General features: G+C 45.2%; 1 protein-coding gene across 1 annotated transcript; it reads right to left on the bottom strand.

Annotated features, from left to right (window-relative positions):
• Positions 1-286: 286 nt before the first annotated feature.
• Positions 287-2299, bottom strand: LOC127059648 (uncharacterized). The gene has a single exon (XM_050974929.1). It carries the CDS (start codon positions 2297-2299, stop codon positions 287-289), a length of 2013 nt encoding a protein of 670 aa, XP_050830886.1.
• Between the last annotated feature and the right edge of the window lie 16260 nt (positions 2300-18559).

Raw genomic sequence — 18559 nt, 5'->3', positions numbered from 1 at the left:
TGTTAAATATCCATCCACCATTTGGTGAAGAAAAGCATGTAGAATAAAGAGAACTGTCCCTCAGTACCACACTTCTGAAAGCAAACCTGTATGTGACCTCTGCAGCCCCTCCTGTCCTCTGGGACAAACACTGCACAAGCTCCTGGGCAGAGTGTTGGTCCTCATGTCAAAAGTGCCATTAGAAAAAAAAAACAAACCACAAAACCAAAGACCCCAGGAAGTGGCCACCTCCTGCTGACAGCATAAACTCCCTGAGTGTGACAGGACACCCAGGTCTTTCAGTGTGTCACCTTAGCATGGCATCCTTGATGCCAAACTCCCATCTCTGCAGGGCCATCCCATGGCACCATGGCCATCTCTGCACTGGCAGGTGAGGGAGAACAGCCCTGGTGACCTGAGGGGAGGGAGGGCTGGATGTCTCCAGGAGAAGGGCCCTGGTGATCTGAGGGGATGGAGGGCTGGATGTCTCCAGGAGAAGGGCCCTGGTGACCTGAGGGGAGGGAGGGCTGGATGTCTCCAGGAGAAGGGCCCTGGTGACCTGAGGGGAGGAAGGGCTGGATGTCTCCAGGAGAAGGGCTTTGGTGACCTGAGGGGAGGGAGGGCTGGATGTCTCCAGGAGAAGGGCCCTGGTGACCTGAGGGGAGGAAGGGCTGGATGTCTCCAGAAGAGCCCTGGTGGCCTGAGGGGATGGAGGGCTGGATGTCTCCAGGAGAAGGGCCCTGGTGACCTGAGGGGATGGAGAGCTAGATTTCTCCAGAAGAGCCCTGGTGACCTGAGGGGAGGAAGGGCTGGATGTCTCCAGGAGAAGGGCCCTGGTGACCTGAGGGGAGGGAGGGCTGGATGTCTCCAGAAGGGCCCTGGTGATCTGAGGGGATGGAGGGCTGGATGTCTCCAGGAGAAGGGCCCTGGTGACCTGAGGGGATGGAGAGCTAGATTCTCCAGAAGAGCCCTGGTGGCCTGAGGGGATGGAGGGCTGGATGTCTCCAGGAGAAGGGCTTTGGTGACCTGAGGGGAGGAAGGGCTGGATGTCTCCAGGAGAAGGGCCCTGGTGACCTGAGGGGAGGAAGGGCTGGATGTCTCCAGAAGAGCCCTGGTGGCCTGAGGGGATGGAGGGCTGGATGTCTCCAGGAGAAGGGCCCTGGTGACCTGAGGGGAGGAAGGGCTGGATGTCTCCAGGAGAAGGGCCCTGGTGACCTGAGGGGAGGAAGGGCTGGATGTCTCCAGGAGAAGGGCCCTGGTGACCTGAGGGGAGGAAGGGCTGGATGTCTCCAGGAGAAGGGCCCTGGTGACCTGAGGGGAGGAAGGGCTGGATGTCTCCAGGAGAAGGGCCCTGGTGACCTGAGGGGAGGAAGGGCTGGATGTCTCCAGGAGAAGGGCCCTGGTGACCTGAGGGGAGGAAGGGCTGGATGTCTCCAGAAGAGCCCTGGTGGCCTGAGGGGATGGAGGGCTGGATGTCTCCAGGAGAAGGGCTTTGGTGACCTGAGGGGAGGGAGGGCTGGATGTCTCCAGGAGAAGGGCCCTGGTGACCTGAGGGGATGGAGGGCTGGATGTCTCCAGAAGAGCCCTGGTGACCTGAGGGGAGGGAGGGCTGGATGTCTCCAGGAGAAGGGCCCTGGTGACCTGAGGGGAGGGAGGGCTGGATGTCTCCAGGAGAAGGGCCCTGGTGACCTGAGGGGAGGGAGGGCTGGATGTCTCCAGGAGAAGGGCCCTGGTGACCTGAGGGGAGGAAGGGCTGGATGTCTCCAGGAGAAGGGCCCTGGTGACCTGAGGGGAGGGAGGGCTGGATGTCTCCAGAAGAGCCCTGGTGACCTGAGGGGAGGGAGGGCTGGATGTCTCCAGGAGAAGGGCCCTGGTGACCTGAGGGGAGGGAGGGCTGGATGTCTCCAGGAGAAGGGCCCTGGTGACCTGAGGGGAGGAAGGGCTGGATGTCTCCAGGAGAAGGGCCCTGGTGACCTGAGGGGAGGGAGGGCTGGATGTCTCCAGGAGAAGGGCCCTGGTGACCTGAGGGGAGGGAGGGCTGGATGTCTCCAGAAGAGCCCTGGTGACCTGAGGGGAGGGAGGGCTGGATGTCTCCAGGAGAAGGGCTTTGGTGACCTGAGGGGAGGGAGGGCTGGATGTCTCCAGAAGAGCCTTGGTGGCCTGAGGGGATGGAGGGCTGGATGTCTCCAGAAGAGCCCTGGTGACCTGAGGGGATGGAGGGCTGGATGTCTCCAGAAGAGCCCTGGTGTCCTGAGGGGAGGGAGGGCTGGATGTCTCCAGGAGAAGGGCTTTGGTGACCTGAGGGGAGGGAGGGCTGCATGTCTCCAGGAGAAGGGCTTTGGTGACCTGAGGGGAGGGAGGGCTGGATGTCTCCAGGAGAAGGGCCCTGGTGACCTGAGGGGAGGGAGGGCTGGATGTCTCCAGAAGCAGCACGTGCCTCCCATTGACATTAATGAAACACTGCCTCCTGTGCTGTATGCCACAGATAATTGACCTTAATTTCCCCTGCTTATGCAAAGGAGCAGTAATGGCTCCAGTGCCTTTGTTAGCTGCCAAGGGCCTCATTACAGTCAGGGGATGCAGCCCTGGGTGGGTGCTGAGGTGCACCATGGCAGTGCACCCTGACAGGCCCCACTCTGCACACCCTCCCCTTTCCCCAGGGCTCTTTAGGCATGTGGGGACTGCTGGTGTCAAATCATCCCCCATGGGGGCCCTGAGCTCCTGCTGGGACATCAGCCCTGGAAAGAAGGCAAGGATTTGCCAGCAGGCCTCTGGCTGGAGCCAGTGTTGGAGTGAGATGTTTTCAGTCAGAGAGCTTTCTCCAAAGCATTCAAACAGAACCACCTTTGGTGGGGGGAAGAGGGCTAAAGGACACCCCTTCCAAGGATGTGTGCCAAGTCCATGGGGAAAGTGCTCCACACATTTGTTTGTAGTGTTGAAGGTATAAGAGACCACACACCAACCCACATGGGTCCCATGTAAGAGTGTTTATACACCCCAGCAAAACCAGAAATGAGACAAATTCAGATGATCCACACTCCTTAAATCCTTTTCTCCATCTGTTACTCACCTTTTACACCTCACCCCTCCACCCTACCAGGCATTCCTGTTGATCCCTTCCCTTCAGAGCAGCCCCACTCTGCCTTCCAGCTCTTCTTTGCCTGTAAATCTGCTGTCTGCTCCCTCACCTCTTCATTCATGACAGTTCAGGTCATGACAGCCATGAACACAGTGTGTGAACCTTGAATTATGCTCAGAATGGATCAAGAAACAGGAAGCTGGAGATGTTCCACAGGTAATTTCCTCAAGCTTAGTTTCTCTGTCTAAGCTAGAGCAACAATTGAGTACAATACTCCTGGCTGATCTGAATGACAGCATACAGAAATCCTCCCCTGGACACTCTCCTACCCCCCTCTTGCTTGTGATGGCTCAGGAAGTTCCTGAGCCAGAAGTGGTTTTCTTGTGATAGGACTCAACTGCCAGGGACTGTCACTTATTTGCTAAGGCTGGGAGAGAGCAGGCAAAGAGGTTAATTGTACAGAGAAATGCTCATTAAAAGGATTTTTATTATTATTTTTCTGAGGGTGTGTCATGTTATGCATGTTAGGAGATAATTGTGTGTTACCTGCCACAGATAACAGAGCAAAATTCTCAACTGCAAGGTGAAATATGCAGAAATTGGCAGCCAGACATGTTTACTACAGAAGGAATCCAGTAGGGGAATATCTGGTCAAAGAATTGGGATCTTTCTGCAGCCCATCTTTAGAGCTCAGCCCAAGTTGCTGAGATCTGTGGCTCTGATCCAGCAAAGCACATATTTATCTCTCAGCATGTGAGTAATCCCATTCACTTCATTTGTAGCACTTAGGCACTTCAAGATAAACAAATATTTGTGTGACTTGTTGGATGTGGCTCTCAATGAGCCAGAAGCAAAGAAAGAGAGGTGATTATGCAGTTCCACGGGGAAGAATGTTTTGAGATGTTTTTCTCTCCTTCATCCTTGCAAAGGATGCTGTATGAATTAGAACCCTAGTTAATGCTCAGTTACTGTTCATGGTTACTGCCTCTGAGTCTGCTTTGGCTGATAGTGACAGGAGTCTTTAGGGATTACCTTTTTTTTTTTTTTTTTTTTTAATGTTTGCAGTACTATGTTTCTTTTAGTTAAACAGGTCTCATGCCTGGGAGAAGTCTTCATGGGAGCTTTTCATAGTGTTCTGTCACTCCTATAATTAAGTAAGCCCCCTTCTTGAGCTTTGTAAGAATATGCTGAACTGGTCCTTGTAAAAGGAGGATTTTTTAATGCATGAATATAGGTGCCAGTGTTCACACAGCTGCAGCTGGTGTGTGTGTGTGTTTATGCAGATAAGTATTTTGAGCAGGGAGAAGCCTCTGTTGGCTGCACACTTGATCTCCCTGCTGAAATGAATGACATGAAGTGCTGTAAGACACATTATTCCCATTCTTGCCCCAGGCTGAGATTGCCAATGCTCACATTACAGGGAGACCACTTGACCCATCTCCACTTCTGCACACAAAGTACACTTCATGATTTTACTACAGAGTGTATGATTTGCCTCCATGGGTCAGCCTATCATCTTTCAGAAATTCCAGAAAGAACAGCACCTTCTGGGAGGCAGCCAAAATAAGGACTGCTGGGGAATCTGATATTTGTTTCATGTTTATAGCAGGAGGAGTCAAGCAGTGACAGATCTCCTATCACTTCATTCAAGTTTCTTGCACTGGGTTATGGGATGAGAAACCAGTTGCTCCTAGCAAAGTTGTGCAAACTTGTAGAAGCTAGCAAGCTCACAACACATGAGAATAATGAGTTATTAAAAATCTCCTTTCTCAAATGGTCTTTGTGTTCAGTTTCTTTGTTTTGCTTAAAATTGAACATAATCTCTTTTACTTTCCCATTTTCTCATGTCAGGGAAAACAAAAAAATACATAAACCCAGATTTTAATGTTTTGTATTCACTTTGTGTGACAGAGTTCATTGCAGAAGCTTGTTGGGGTCTCCTGACTTCTGTTTCTGCTGGAAAGGCTCTTTACCCTCTTTGCAATTTACAGTTTAGTTTTTCTCCACAGCTACACCTTTTCTTTGTGTTTGCCCTAAAGACTAAGGAAGAATGCAAGACAGTTATATCCTTTGCTATATACTGCAGCTGCAGCTGGCATAGTAAGAAGTGATTTCTTCTGGGGTACATAAGTTAATTTTTCTCCAAGAGCTCAACGATGTACAATTAAATTTGTGGTTTAATGAGACAGAGAAATGTCATATCATTCCCATGAATTAGAAAGGTAGAAAGCATTTCCCAGTGGGCCAAGTCAGACTTATCAAATTTTAAATTAACCATCATTATAGTTCAGAACTTATCACAGATTATTCTTCCAAGACCTGTTAAAATGAAAATTTAAAAGATCACATAAATAATGCCATGTGCATTTGAGAGTTTTAATTCTCAAATTTTAGGCCAATAGAAGGCCTTGGATAGTGTCTAATTAGGCACATGGGCCATAAGTGAAATGCAAAACCCCAATCACTGTCAACGGAGCCAAAATTTCAGTTAAAACCTCTGACACTTTGATCCTTATACAAAACTCTCATTTTAACCACAATTTTTTTCATTTATTTATGGTCCAGTCTAAGTGCCTTATATAACCTGGGCTGCTCTCTTACTCCAACATGACTAATTGCCCTAATTGTGCCAAGATCCTGATTCAAGGACGTCTGGTACAGTAAGGACCACAGGCCAAACCTACAGTACATGAAAGCTATTTTTACCTGCCTGAAACTTCTGATCAAATGAAGTTTTGCTTATAAAATACCTTCTGTGCCAATTTAAAAGAATTTTGACTGTCTACATAGAAAGCATAATTACCATGTTAACTGCCAAAGTGGGCAAGAAGAATGGTCACTTCATAGAAATTTGTTTGCATTACTCATACTTTAATTTCTTTTCCATTTCTTCTAGCAACTCTATTAACCTATTGTTAGTCTTCAGATCTCTTAAACACTCTTTGCAATGCTTTTGTTCAAAGGCAGCCCTACATCAGTATAATTCAGTTTACCCTATTACTGAAAATCTGTGGACAATATTAATTTTTAGCCATTTTCATAGTTGGATAGATATTATCTTCATCTTACACATTGAAAATCTAAATCTCTGGTATTTCTTTTTGTCTGCTTTGCTTTGCTTTCATCTGCAATGTTGTCACACGTACAATCTGGGGTTTAGCTTCCAAAACCATAATTATTTCAGGACCACTGAGGGTTAAGCAGTGAATACTACAAGAGGAAATGTAACCTAGAGATTTCTTCCTTGACATCCCACCAGCCTCCGCTTTTCACATGAATTTCTGTCCTGTTATCCCAACATTACCCAGGCCTGACCTGTTCCCCACCCCAGACTCCCTCACCAGGTGGTTTCCACCATGGCCTGGGCAATTTGTGGGCTATGCAACCAGCCCATGAAGGGGAGAGTGAGTCAGCCTAGAAGTATCTGAGGGAAAATGAATCTTTAAGATATGGCACTTTGAAAAGGACAGATATGAGTTATCTGAATCATAAGTTACACCTATAAAAATATGGCATCAAAGAAGCTCCATTAACAAACATTCTCTCCACCTCTGCTTGCACCTTTATCTGACTGAGGAGCAAATTAAGCTGCAGCAGCAGGAACAAGCAGGAGAGCTGATAGGAGAACCCTGAGCACCTCTGAAGCACCACAACCCCCGGGGACCACCGCAGTGTGAATGCTCAGCAGCGAAAATTCCAGATCAGATGTGCTCTCTTGCCCTTTTCAGAGTCTGCATAGATCTTCAGTACTCTCCTCAGATCTCTCAGATAGCAAATTCCCCAGACCAGATCTGTAGTGGTGTGGTGTGGATCAGCTTTCTTCACGTTAATGGAGATTAGGCACGTAGGAATAATCAAACCTTCCATGTTACTTATTCCACTCCCTTGCCATTGCTGCTAACCTTGCCATCCAATCACCAACACAATCTGTTTGAAGAGCACTTATCTCATTTTGTGAGAATATTCCAATACCTTAAACCAGCTAGTTTTTTTTAAATTTTATTTTATAAATTTCCACTATCTCAATTTTTCCCTTCTGTGATATCCTGCACATGCAGATTGTGGTTTCTTAAAATGCTTTCCAACTACTTACTTTTTTTTCTTTTTTTTTTTTAATTTAGGAAACATTATCCCTAGCCCTTTAATTAACCACACTGCCCATCTGCTCCAAGCTCTCATCAAATAACACCATTCTCATGGCTGTGCTCTTCAGCTAGAGTTCAGAGCTATCACTCTATCTGGCCTCCACGATAGGCAGCCTGCTGTTCCAGGCCAAGGAATCATCTCTGCTTCCATTCCCATGGCTGTGTTACTCTCAGGCACTTTGCTATTAAAAGCCTGCCCTCTCCAATGAATCATTATCCCCATCGTGGGCACAGGCAGGATGCAGCCTGGTCCTGAGGACCCTTCCCAGGAGCACAGGCAGGCACTATCAGTGTGAGTCAGTAGATGGCTCTGTTTCAAGCCTTTGCAGCAGCATTTGGATCTGTGTGTGTCTGTGTGGGATAATTTAGTCCTGCTTCTTTCTTTTTGCAAAGTGGGGTCATATCCAAATCTTCTTCTCCTCTGTGTGCATCCACTGTAGGTAAAGTGTCCAAGGAATAGAACTCAAAACTCAAAACAAATCAAATATGTCAAAACATGACAATGCCCATATATCCCAGGGACTTTTCAGACAAATGCTAAGAGAAAGTGCTGTGACACCCCTGAGTATTAATTCATCAGAATGACAAAATTAATTACCTCCATCTCCCCTCAGTTTGTCCTTGCTGATACTGCCTGGAGTTTGAAGGTGCTCAGAGAGGTCACAGCTTTCTAGTATCACACTAGAGACACTGATCTTTGTTGCACAGTATCATTTTTAATTGCACTTAACTATGGGAATGGCCATACTGGATTAGATTAATTACCCATATTGTCCAACACACTGTTTCCAACAGCAACCAACAGTGAATGCCTAAGGAGGTCTGTAGGAACATGTCAAAGAACTATGAGATAGCCTGAGTAATTGCAGCCCTCAGCCATTCTTGCTCCAGAAATATTCTAAATTGGAGTAGCCTTTATCTGTTCTGTAACCTTCAACAGATTTTTCTTGCATGACCTTGTGCAGCTTCCTCTTGCCTCCATTTCAGGCTTTTCCATCAATAAGACCCCACACCAAGAAGTTCTACAGCTCATCTACACCATCTGCAGTGTGCCTCTTTTCATTTGTTCAGAGCCTTTCCCTGCCATCTTCAGAAGCCATGTCTAGCTCCTGGATTAGAAGGCTGAGTGAACAGGCAGGCTCTGCTCCCCTTCTTTGTGTACTTCCCCATCTCAGAGATTTGTGTTGCATTTTGTTCTGTGTACTTCCTGCCCATGTCCCTGTCACAGGTCCAGTATTAGAGCTGGAGATACACCCTGGCCAGGTAATTCACATCTCTGTGTGACTTGCTCAATTCCCACAGCTCAAAAATCAGGATATCAAAAATCAGCTGTGCCAAGAGACTGAGGGGAACTGTGGTGCAGCTCATGACATGGCTTATAAACCCAGTGCTGCCAGCACCACTGCACTGTTTAGCCCTAACAATGGGTTTTTCCCCTCCATTTTCTGCCTTGAGCACCAGTTCAATTTGATTTCAGTCATGAGCAAAAGCAATTCTCACCACAAGAGCAATTCTCACCATAAACTGGAGCCAGGTCTTACACTGTTTCTTGGCAGGCCAAAATGACATTCAGTGCCATTAAAAGGCAATTTTAATGGTAGTTCCTGCTAAGTAATCATGGACACCAGGCACTTTGTACCTTTGGAAATGTCTCACTAATAGCAGCATGGGGGAGGAAGGAAGTGCTCCCTGTGGAGCCTGACACATCACTAATTCAAGTATGATTAAGTCTGCCTGTCCATCAGAGCCCTGTTCCCTGCACTCTGTCCTTCTCACTCCTCTGGCTTTACCTGTTCCTTCTCTTCTCCAGGTTTGTGCCTGACTCTGCTCCTGGATGTGGTTCTGTCCTTTGGAAAACCTCAGGCCCCCTGGATTTCTTTGTATAGTGTATTGAAAAATAACCAATTCACTATCCTAGATCTGCCTTAGCAAGTGAAATTTTAAAGTCCCCATATCTAATCTTCTTCATGGTAAAAAACCTGTCCAGAGAGACATGGTTACTCCAAAATCCCTCTGAGAAATGCTCCAACTAATACTTAAATACCTGGAAGGAGGGGACACTGGCACTGGGCATATTGCAGAGGCTTCTGTTCTTGTCTTTGATAGGAGAAACATGCAAAAGCTGGCAGGAGACCTTTAGTAGAGAGTGTTTAGCTCCTCTGGCTGTTTTGCTCTGTGGACAGGCTGCAAGGCTTTGTGCTGAACTGCAATAAACAGGAAGCATTAACAATAGCTCTGAGACAAAAAGGCTCCCCTGAAAGTCTATGGCCCAGATATTTGGCTGGTGCTAATCAGAGCCATTCAGTTGGGCTTTGGGGAACTGCAGTGAGCACATCAGAACAAGTCCCAGCTCACATGTGTCTCGTGGAAAGAACAGGTGACAAAACCAGAAGGTACTGGGGAAAGATTTTATTGTCCAGCTGGAAGTTTCTCATAGGTCAGAAATGAGCTCACTTTCCAACCTCATTGCAATCTATGCAGTAAATATCTGCTGTTTATTGGCATTTTTGTACCACAGGAGATGCTGGCCTGGTGCATCCTCCGGAAGGTTGGGTCACCCAATTCATCATTTCACCACACGAAAATTATTCTTTTCTGTGTCAATTCCCAAGTAGTATCTGGTTCATAGCTTGCAAAAGAAACCAAAGGAACCTGGTACCCATGGCCAGCTTTGGAAGGAGTAGCAGTGCAAAAGGTGCAAGGCAGGAAGGAAATACTGAAGGAAATAAATAAACATACATTTCCACTTCCCAGGGGTCAGCTTGCTCAGCTCAGCCACCCCACAACAGCATTTTATCCTTCATCTAGAGGCAAGGGATTTTATCTTCAGGCAGAGGGATGCTGGTGCCTGTCACAGGCTGGCTCAGGCCCTCGGCTGCCTTTAGGTGCCGCTACAGCCCAAACAAACACGGCAGGGCTCAGCCTGGCCGCTCTCACCAGTGGAGCCCAGCCCCTGCTCGGGCAGCCCTGCATGTCAGAATCACCGGCAAAAAAGCACCGAGTCCATCACAGTTACACCGAGCAAGAGTCATAAAACTCTCGTGGCTCCCCATGAAAGATGCTGCTGGTCTGGTGGGGGTTTTTTATTTTAATTTGTATTTATTCCACAAACTGTTCAATTCAAATGACCTGATCATTCCCAAGCTATTTCTTTAGCCCGTGTTTTTTTGGTAATTAAATCCATCCTAGAAATTTGCAGTTCAGCTGTCCTGTCCCTTGTGTGGGCAGCCCCATAGATGTCCAGCTGCTTGATCAAACACTTCCCTACCTCCATCCTTGCAGGTGCTGTGGGTTTCAACTCATTCCTTCAGGGAAGGAAAAATTACTGACAAAATTACTCCAGACTTTACAAAGTCTGCTAAAAGCAGCGATCCTTCATCCTCACCAGTGCATGAACTACGAAGACTGAGGTGAAGTGGTAGAAGAGCAGGATGGAGCTCCAAGTTGAAGTTCATCACTCTTGAGACTTCTGTAGGATTTGGTCAGGGTCCCAAGATGTCCCTCATTGCATCTGCTGGCTTTTCCCATGGATCATGGATCAATTTCTCCATCCTATACAGCCAGTTTCTCTGATCCTCTGCTGTTGGAACAGCTCCTCTGCTAGAAAATCTTACCCTTCTGTTTCTCTCTTCTGCCCCAGTTTCTTCACTCCCTTTACATTTTCTTTAAGTGAGAACATTCTGGTTTCTTTTTTTCCCCATCTGAGTATTCTCCCTTTCTCTTCAGACTGCAGAGTTTCAGATCCCAGGCCAGATTCACCCTTCTGAATCTCTGGCATTCAAGCAGACCTGGAGTGAGAGCTTCTTTTCCTTGCTGCAAAGAATTTTGCCATGATACCGACGGGAAGAGTGGAAACATCTCAAGGATACTTCCAGGCTGCAAGAAGCTCAAACATAACATTCAGCAATGCAGCAATTTCATTAAAATAACCCAAATTCATCAGTTATGCAAAGCCTCTCCACAGCACACCAGTTAGTGAGGTTAAACCAGAAGAAAACCCTGTCCCTGGGATAGGCAGTGACTTGCCCACAGCCCCAGAAAGAACAAGAGGGAGATTTGTTTTGTGCCCACGGATATACAATTTCTGCCCTTGGAATCATTTCCTCGAAGGAAAGGGATAAATTAGAGGCCCTGCTTCCCTCTCACGATGAGGAAAGCTCTGATGTTGTTTTGCCTGAGGCAGGTCATGAGCTCGGTTGGAATTGTTTATGTGGGCATCTGCTGCTCAGCTGCAGGACCAGTCCAGAGTGTAGGTGCTGCCAGGGGACACCTGGGCAGCAGCAGTGGCCAGACCCAGACACATCAGTCCATGAGCATGTGCCAGACAGCTGTGGCAGAAACCAACCCAGTGGAACACTTCTTTCTGTGAGTTGGGTGCTCTGGGGACATCCCCAAGAATCTGATGCCAGAACCAAGGCAGTGGGGCCTGTGGGTGTGAGGGAGCATCTCTTGTGAACCAAGTGCAAGTATTGGTGCCTAATGTTGTGCACCCAACTTTGTAAACTGTGGCCAGAGTGTTTTAACTGGGCTGGGTAAGGGCTTGCTTCTCATATTGCTTCCTGTGCTTTTGTGCATTGTTACTTCTCAAGTTATTCAAAACATCTAAAGGAGGCTGAAGCAATTACACTGCAACTAAAATAAAGTCCTAATTTTGTAAGCCACTTCCCCCCTCACCCACACAGAAAAAATCCACAATGAAATATAGTGCATGAGAAAATACAGAATATTCCACCTACCCTTCAACAGAGCATGTATGAGCACAGCCCTATCACAGCCAGCACCAGGCTAGAGAGCTTTTCATTAATTTGGAACATATATGGGCAGAAGCTTGATAAGCAAATAGCAGTGTTCCCAGAACACCAGCCAAGCCCCATGAAAACTAAAAACAATAAAATTATTGAAAGCTTTTTTAAAATTGGAGGAAATTATTACTCATTTGAATTCTGTTCATGTTAAGGTCAATGGTCTTTTTTTCAGATTCTGATTGTTAATATTAGATGAAAGGACATTTCCTTTACATTGTATTTATGAACTCTAGTGGCACAAGGAGGATAACAGCCACATACATTGCACACCAGAAACATTTCTCAATTTTGCATTGTTTAAGAATTAGTTCATTACTCATTTTTCCTTTGACCTTTAAGTTAAAGCCAGGGTTATTTAAATACATTGGGCCTGATTGTGGTTCTAGAAATTGTGTGTGGATACATGACCTGCATTCAGTAAATGCAGCTTAGACTGTGCACATGGATAAGACTGTGGTTTGAAAAACATTGGTCTGAGGGGATTCAGTTCTGTCATGTTCTGTATGATGGAGGCAAAAATCCCAAGAGGTTGAAGGATGGGACGAGTATGTTCAGAATCTTCTGCTGAGATTGACAGAACAAGCCCTGTTTATGCCCCTGAGGTGGAACACCACAGCATTCAGCTGAATATGCCTGGCTGTGCATGCTAAAAGTTGCCTGCATTGCACAATGCTGTGGGTATTCAGGAGGAAATTTTTTGATTGCTCAGGTGAGAGCTTTTACAACGCCACACGAGCACAAAATTATGGTCTTAGATTTGCTGTGGCTTTCTGCTAACAGCAAACCTAATTTGACAAGTGAAGGTACCACAGGGCCTTTTGTGTGGTCTGCACCACAGAATAATTATCCACAAAACAACATACTGCTGGTGACACTTCCATTGCCCCCAAAATTGCCTCCTTTCACTTTGCTAGTGTTACTGTCATTTCATGCTAGTCAGAAGCTTTCTGTCCTTGTGGCAGGAAAAAAGAAGCACAATTCTCTCAGATTTGCCTGTGTTTAGGTGCTGGATATTGCTCAAGGTACATTCTTGCCCTGTGTGATTGCTAACAGGGCCCAAAGAGCTATCAACACTGTCAAACTTTCACTCAGCAGTGGAACCATGTCAGATCTGCCCTGATGTCTGGGAGAACCAGGTTTGGCTGTGGGTTTTCCAAGTGCTCCCTCCCTTTACACCAGCTGCCAACTGTGTCTTTGTCAGCCAGACAACAGAACTGTGTGCTGAGCTCCAGCAATGCTGGCAGCTCTGAGACTTCCACCAAACACCTGTGAGCAGTGGCTTCCTCCTCACCTGGCTGCTGAGACACTGCTCTCATTTTTCTGGTGACAGTGACACCAGAGCATGTCCTTTTCCTCCTGAAGGCATGACAGCCTGTGAAAGCTGAAAATTTTATGGTGTTTCAGCACATCTGAAACACCATAAAATTTTAGTCCAAATACTTTCCTCTCATCTTTCCCTTTTAATTTAATGATAGGATGAATGTGGCCTTCTCTTGCCATGTCCTCATGCACACACTTCCATCCCAGCTTTGGCAATTCTGAAGGAAATTGAGAGTATGTTAACACTTGTGAGTGGTTTGGAAAGATTCAGAAGTCTCAGAACCATTCTCCATCACAACTGATATCAACACAGGAGCAGCTCAGTCTGTCCCCTGCAGTAATTGTTAAAGGCTTCTAGAAAATGTATGAAATCAGTAAAGGCATTTACTGGTTTGATTCAAAAAACTCTTGTGTTTTCAGAATCAGAATTCAGCAACAAATTCTATGTTTGGCTATCACTGAGAAATGTTAAACTATAGAAAAAATTATCAGCATCCTAACAGAATGAGGCAGGCAGCCTTCTCCTTCCCCTTTCTAATCTCCTTTGCTCACACATGATGCACAACAGCAAAGCTGCACAGAATATTTTTAACAATTCTAGTTTGTGAAGAACTCCACTAAAATTTTAGTCTCGAGAAAAACTTGTAGGGCCTCATTCAGATTTCAGAGTTTTGGCCTAAAGAAAACACGGGTTGCTAAATTAGGAATAATGATCTGGACAGCCACAGCTCATTTCAAATGAGTGGCAATATTGTCACTGTGATGAACAGTCATGGATTTTATGTGAAAATTTGCAGAAAGGGCATTTGGGGGGTGCTGTGCAGTCTTTTGAAACAGTGCAAAGAACATTATTTTTCCCACTAGCCTTCCAAACTCACATGTTTAAGGGCAGCTTAAAGTGAAAGACACAGTGAGGGTGTCCCGAGGCCGCCCCCGCTCCAAAATAACAATAATACACAAATAGTTCAGCTATTGAATAGGTTTGGGTAATCCTTTGTACTTTTAGTATTTCACCATCTGCCATGTCTAAAAAGAAGTACATGTAGCCAGGAGCAGTGTGAAAGACAGGCAGGCAAGGGATCATGACCCCTGCTTTTGACCTTGATGCTGAGAACTCCCATCTCAAAAGAGATCTAGGGCTGCAAACCCGTCACTCGCCCTGCCCTTTGGGGCCAGACAATTGGCAGGGCAGATTCTTCTCTGTAAAAATGAGAAACTGTTGTGGGGGGCTAAAGGGGAGGAGGGAATGAACACCAGAGAACAACAACTGCATTTCAAATAACCTCACTTATTTCTCTCAGCCCTCCTATCAGCTATCAGCATTTCCCTTCTCTCATTTCCATAGTGAAGGCAGATATAAAGCTGTGAAAGTTGTTCAAGATGTGGCACCCATTTGGAAACCTCCCAGGCAGTTGTACTGACATGTTTCTAAAGACTGCCTGTAGGTCTTTCGTCTGGATTAGCTGCACATTCTTCCCTTGGCTCCTTTTCTGTACTGCAGAGCTCCCTCACTTTTATCCATTGCAGGACAAAGTTCCCCTTAAATCCCCACCTTAGAACTCTCTAATTTACACAATAGAAGAGACTTGCTTACCACCACTTTGCATCTGTATTTACACACGAGGGGCACCTGGATCCAAGTGCAGTTCCTTTTGGGGATTGACTTCCCTTTGCAAATCAGGAGTACATTCCAGAGCTTCGCTCACTTTAAGTTCACACCAAATATGCAAGTTCAGCTGGCTTGTTCATGAGAGTAAGGCAAGCAAGGGTTGGCCTCCTACTCGGCCTCACATGTGAGCAAGGTCTGTCTTTTCTTTTTTATAAGTTTTTCTTGAGTGCCAGAAGTAAGCAGAAGTTTCTGCTTTCAAAGGAAGTGGATGCAACACGCTGATCTTGCTGCCCTGGTCTACTTCTCTTTCATTAGGTTGTTTTTTCATTATTGTAGAGGAAAATAATATACATGGGGGAAGAAAAAATCAGGAAGGTGTATGCCAGACACATAAAGATGAGGTGTTCATGTTTTGCAAATTGTTTCTTCTCCTGTTTGCTCATAGATAATGGAGTTTTTGACATCGAGCCACAGAAAAATAGAAAAAAAATGTTGCCTGCCTTGGCCAACCTATTGAAAGAAATAATCTCCTCTTTCCAGTTTGTTTCCATTCCCCTCATTAATCCTTCTTTCCTGCCCAGCTTAACTCTCCCATCCTGTTATCTTCACTTTGTGATGTTTCACCCAAGACAAGGCTGATGCCTACCATAACAAATTCCTCTGAGAGACCTGGCAAAAAGAGAACACGACAAGAATCTGCAGGCAGATAGAAACCTGAATGGCTGGCCTTAAGCTATATTGATATTTCTGTAGTGATATATACAGAGACTGCAGTGAAAGCCTAGACCTTTGGCTCACTAGGGCCAGTTACTTGTTTTTAGATGTGGCTGCTAATCAGTCTTTCAAAGGAAGATGAAAAGTCCCTGCATTACACTGAGCTCTGGTGTATTGCTATAGAGAGGAAATTTTCCTTGACCTTACAAATCAGCAAGATATGTCATGCTTACTCTGATATTCTGGTATCCAAATACCTACAAATATTATCAATCAACATCAAATAACCAAGTCCTACTCAAAACCCAGGGTAACAAATACGTGAATGAGACTATGTAATTGGGTTGTTGGTCATCATATGTCGTCCTTTTAAAATGTTGTTTTCCCTTCATCATGGAAAGGTTGAAATAAATGATCTGATTGTCTCTGACCTAGCAAAGGGAAATGAAATAAGAACAGCTGGGTAGGTCAAGAAGGAGATGAGTCATGTTGCATTCAACTCATCAGGAAGGGCCAGAAATCTGGACTACAGGAATTAGGACAGCTGAGAGGGAGTAAAGCAATTGCAAGTGTATTAGACTTTTATCCAAATCCCTTAAAATGGCCTTTAGTTCTTGCAAAGTCAGCAGAAAACTGGCAATATATTGCTGGAAATGCTTGACAAAAGTGGAAAAGAAATTCCTTTTAACACAATGTTCAGTGGAAAATGTCAGTGCCTCATTTGAAAATATGGGCTGCTGTCTTAAAACCTGGAAGGTTTTAGCAGAGAAATTGTTGCAGCAAAATACAAATTAATTTAGGTGAAATCAACAATCTGTCAGAAATGTTAGAGGATATCTTAACCTGACTTGAGGTAGACTTTTTGAATTTCTTATGACTGAAATATATTGTACAGTCCTAAATCAACACACTGAAATACTGGCAAGCATCACCAACAACACATATGCTTTCATTTTACTATTAGTGGCATTAATGTTAGAAAGAGCAAACTCTGCTCTTTTATATGTATCTGATTACTTCCATTTACAAATATGGATTTGCTTTAATAGTTTTCTAGAACAGGACACACCCTGCACACTTTTCCCCCTATAAATCATGCCTAAACTCCTTCCCCTGGCCAAAACTGACTGCAGAACATCTCCTGATCACTTCCACTATTTCTGCTTCTTATCCACTCAGTTGATTCCACAGTGTCCAGGGGTTGTGAATGTCCCAGTGGGCCTCAAATCAAAACCAAGCCACAGTGGATGAGTCAAAAAAGCTGTGTCTACAAGACCACAGATAATGCTCAAAATTCAACAGTGCAGCAAGGCAGCAAAATAACTGAAAACTTTTTTTAGGTCAATGAAGATCAGGTAAAATTGGAGGCAAGCAAAGGCAGGCAAACAGTTTTTGGATTAAGCACACGGGTTTTTTGCTCTATGATTTTGCCTCAGGTTCATTTTGAAGTTTATAAGTTTTTATTTTTTTAATTATAGCTCCAGTGTTTGAGGTTTTATTGGAATTTGGGGGATTCTTTTTTCTTTTTCCTGGGTAAAAAGAATATCAAAATAGGATAAATGCTCAGACAAACTGGCAGGAAATATTTTCTGAAACCAAGAGGAACAAAGATGAAGATGAAAGTAGCAGCAATTCACATTGTCCTGACTAGTCACTCCAGCACTGAGGGGTAACTGTTTTTTCATGAGGAACAAGAAGGAATGCAAATCCTCTGAAGGACCAAGGACTAGCCCTGTGTTCCCAGCACACAAACTCCCACTAGGTCAATGCTGAATAGCTGCATGGTGGGATGCACTCAGGTACCCCACAGCATCAAGAGAGCAATGAGTGCTTCAGAGAGCGACTGTTGTGGAGTCTCCATCCTTGGAGGCACTCCAGTCTCAGCCAGGGATGACCCTGAGCAACCTGATCTGCCTTTGAAGTTGCATTTGGCTTTGAAGTTGGCTGTGCTGTGAGTGGGCGTGTGACCAGGTGACACTGAGAGGTCCCTGCCACTCTAAGATGTTCTGTGATTCTCTCTAAAGCTGCTCAAATTAGCTCCCTGTGCAGCCAGAGTGACACAAAGTGAGGCAGTGATAATGCTTTAGCACAGAACCTGTAGCCGGCAGCACCAGCAATGTCTCTCTTCCAAGGGTGAAGACAAGATGTGAGAGTTGCTAAAGTAATGAAGATCTAAGGCCATAAACAAGGCAGTTGTTTGGAAGGTGAGATAGCATCTCTTTATTAATCCAGCTGATAACGGTGGGAAAACAAAGATAAGGTTGGGGGAATGTAAGACTTTTTCAGGTCTGCTTTTTTTCATGTCAGGTCATCTTCAGTTGATCTTGTAAATAATCATAATTATTGCAGTGCTAAACTATGGAGGGATGGTGACTCCATGCATATAATTACTTCAGAAAATGAAGAATGTGAGATTAGGCTTTAAAATGTGCATTAAGGAGATGTACAGACTGACAAAAAAGGAAATTTGAGTTTGTTTTGAAATAAAATACAATGTAAAGAGAAATTCTGCAAGTTGGATTTTTAATTTAATTTCAAAAGCAATTTTAATTTTCATTTCCCTGGGAGACTCCAGTTTACACAGGCTACAAAACTGCAGTTCAGTTCACTGGAAATGGTGGTGAATGGGGAAGAGAATCTCTTGTCTGAGACAGCAGAGAACATTTCAAGTCAGAACTAAGAACTTCTTTGCCACCAGTGATGGCCTTCAAAGAGCTCCCAAGAGATACACTTGCCTCATGTCAGCCCTGTGAGTCACTCTTTTACACAAAAATGTACCCAGATTATATATACTTAATGAAAGCAGCCAGGCTTTATATCTTGTTTTGTTAAAGATGTCTTGTTTCCTCAATTGTTCAACATGAAGACATCTCCCCAGTGCTGTGTGGCAGCTGTGTGTATCCTGAAT

Source organism: Serinus canaria, chromosome 5 (assembly GCF_022539315.1).
Source record: "Serinus canaria isolate serCan28SL12 chromosome 5, serCan2020, whole genome shotgun sequence".
In the NCBI taxonomy this organism is placed as follows: Eukaryota; Metazoa; Chordata; class Aves; order Passeriformes; family Fringillidae; genus Serinus; species Serinus canaria.
The sequence above is the reverse complement of the archived record's forward strand: the minus strand, read 5'-3'. Positions and strand labels throughout refer to the sequence as shown.

Bases quoted from the DNA above. Each gene is read 5' to 3' on its own strand.
- LOC127059648 (XM_050974929.1), bottom strand. From the start codon at position 2,299: ATGCAGCCCTCCCTCCCCTCAGGTCACCAAAGCCCTTCTCCTGGAGAC.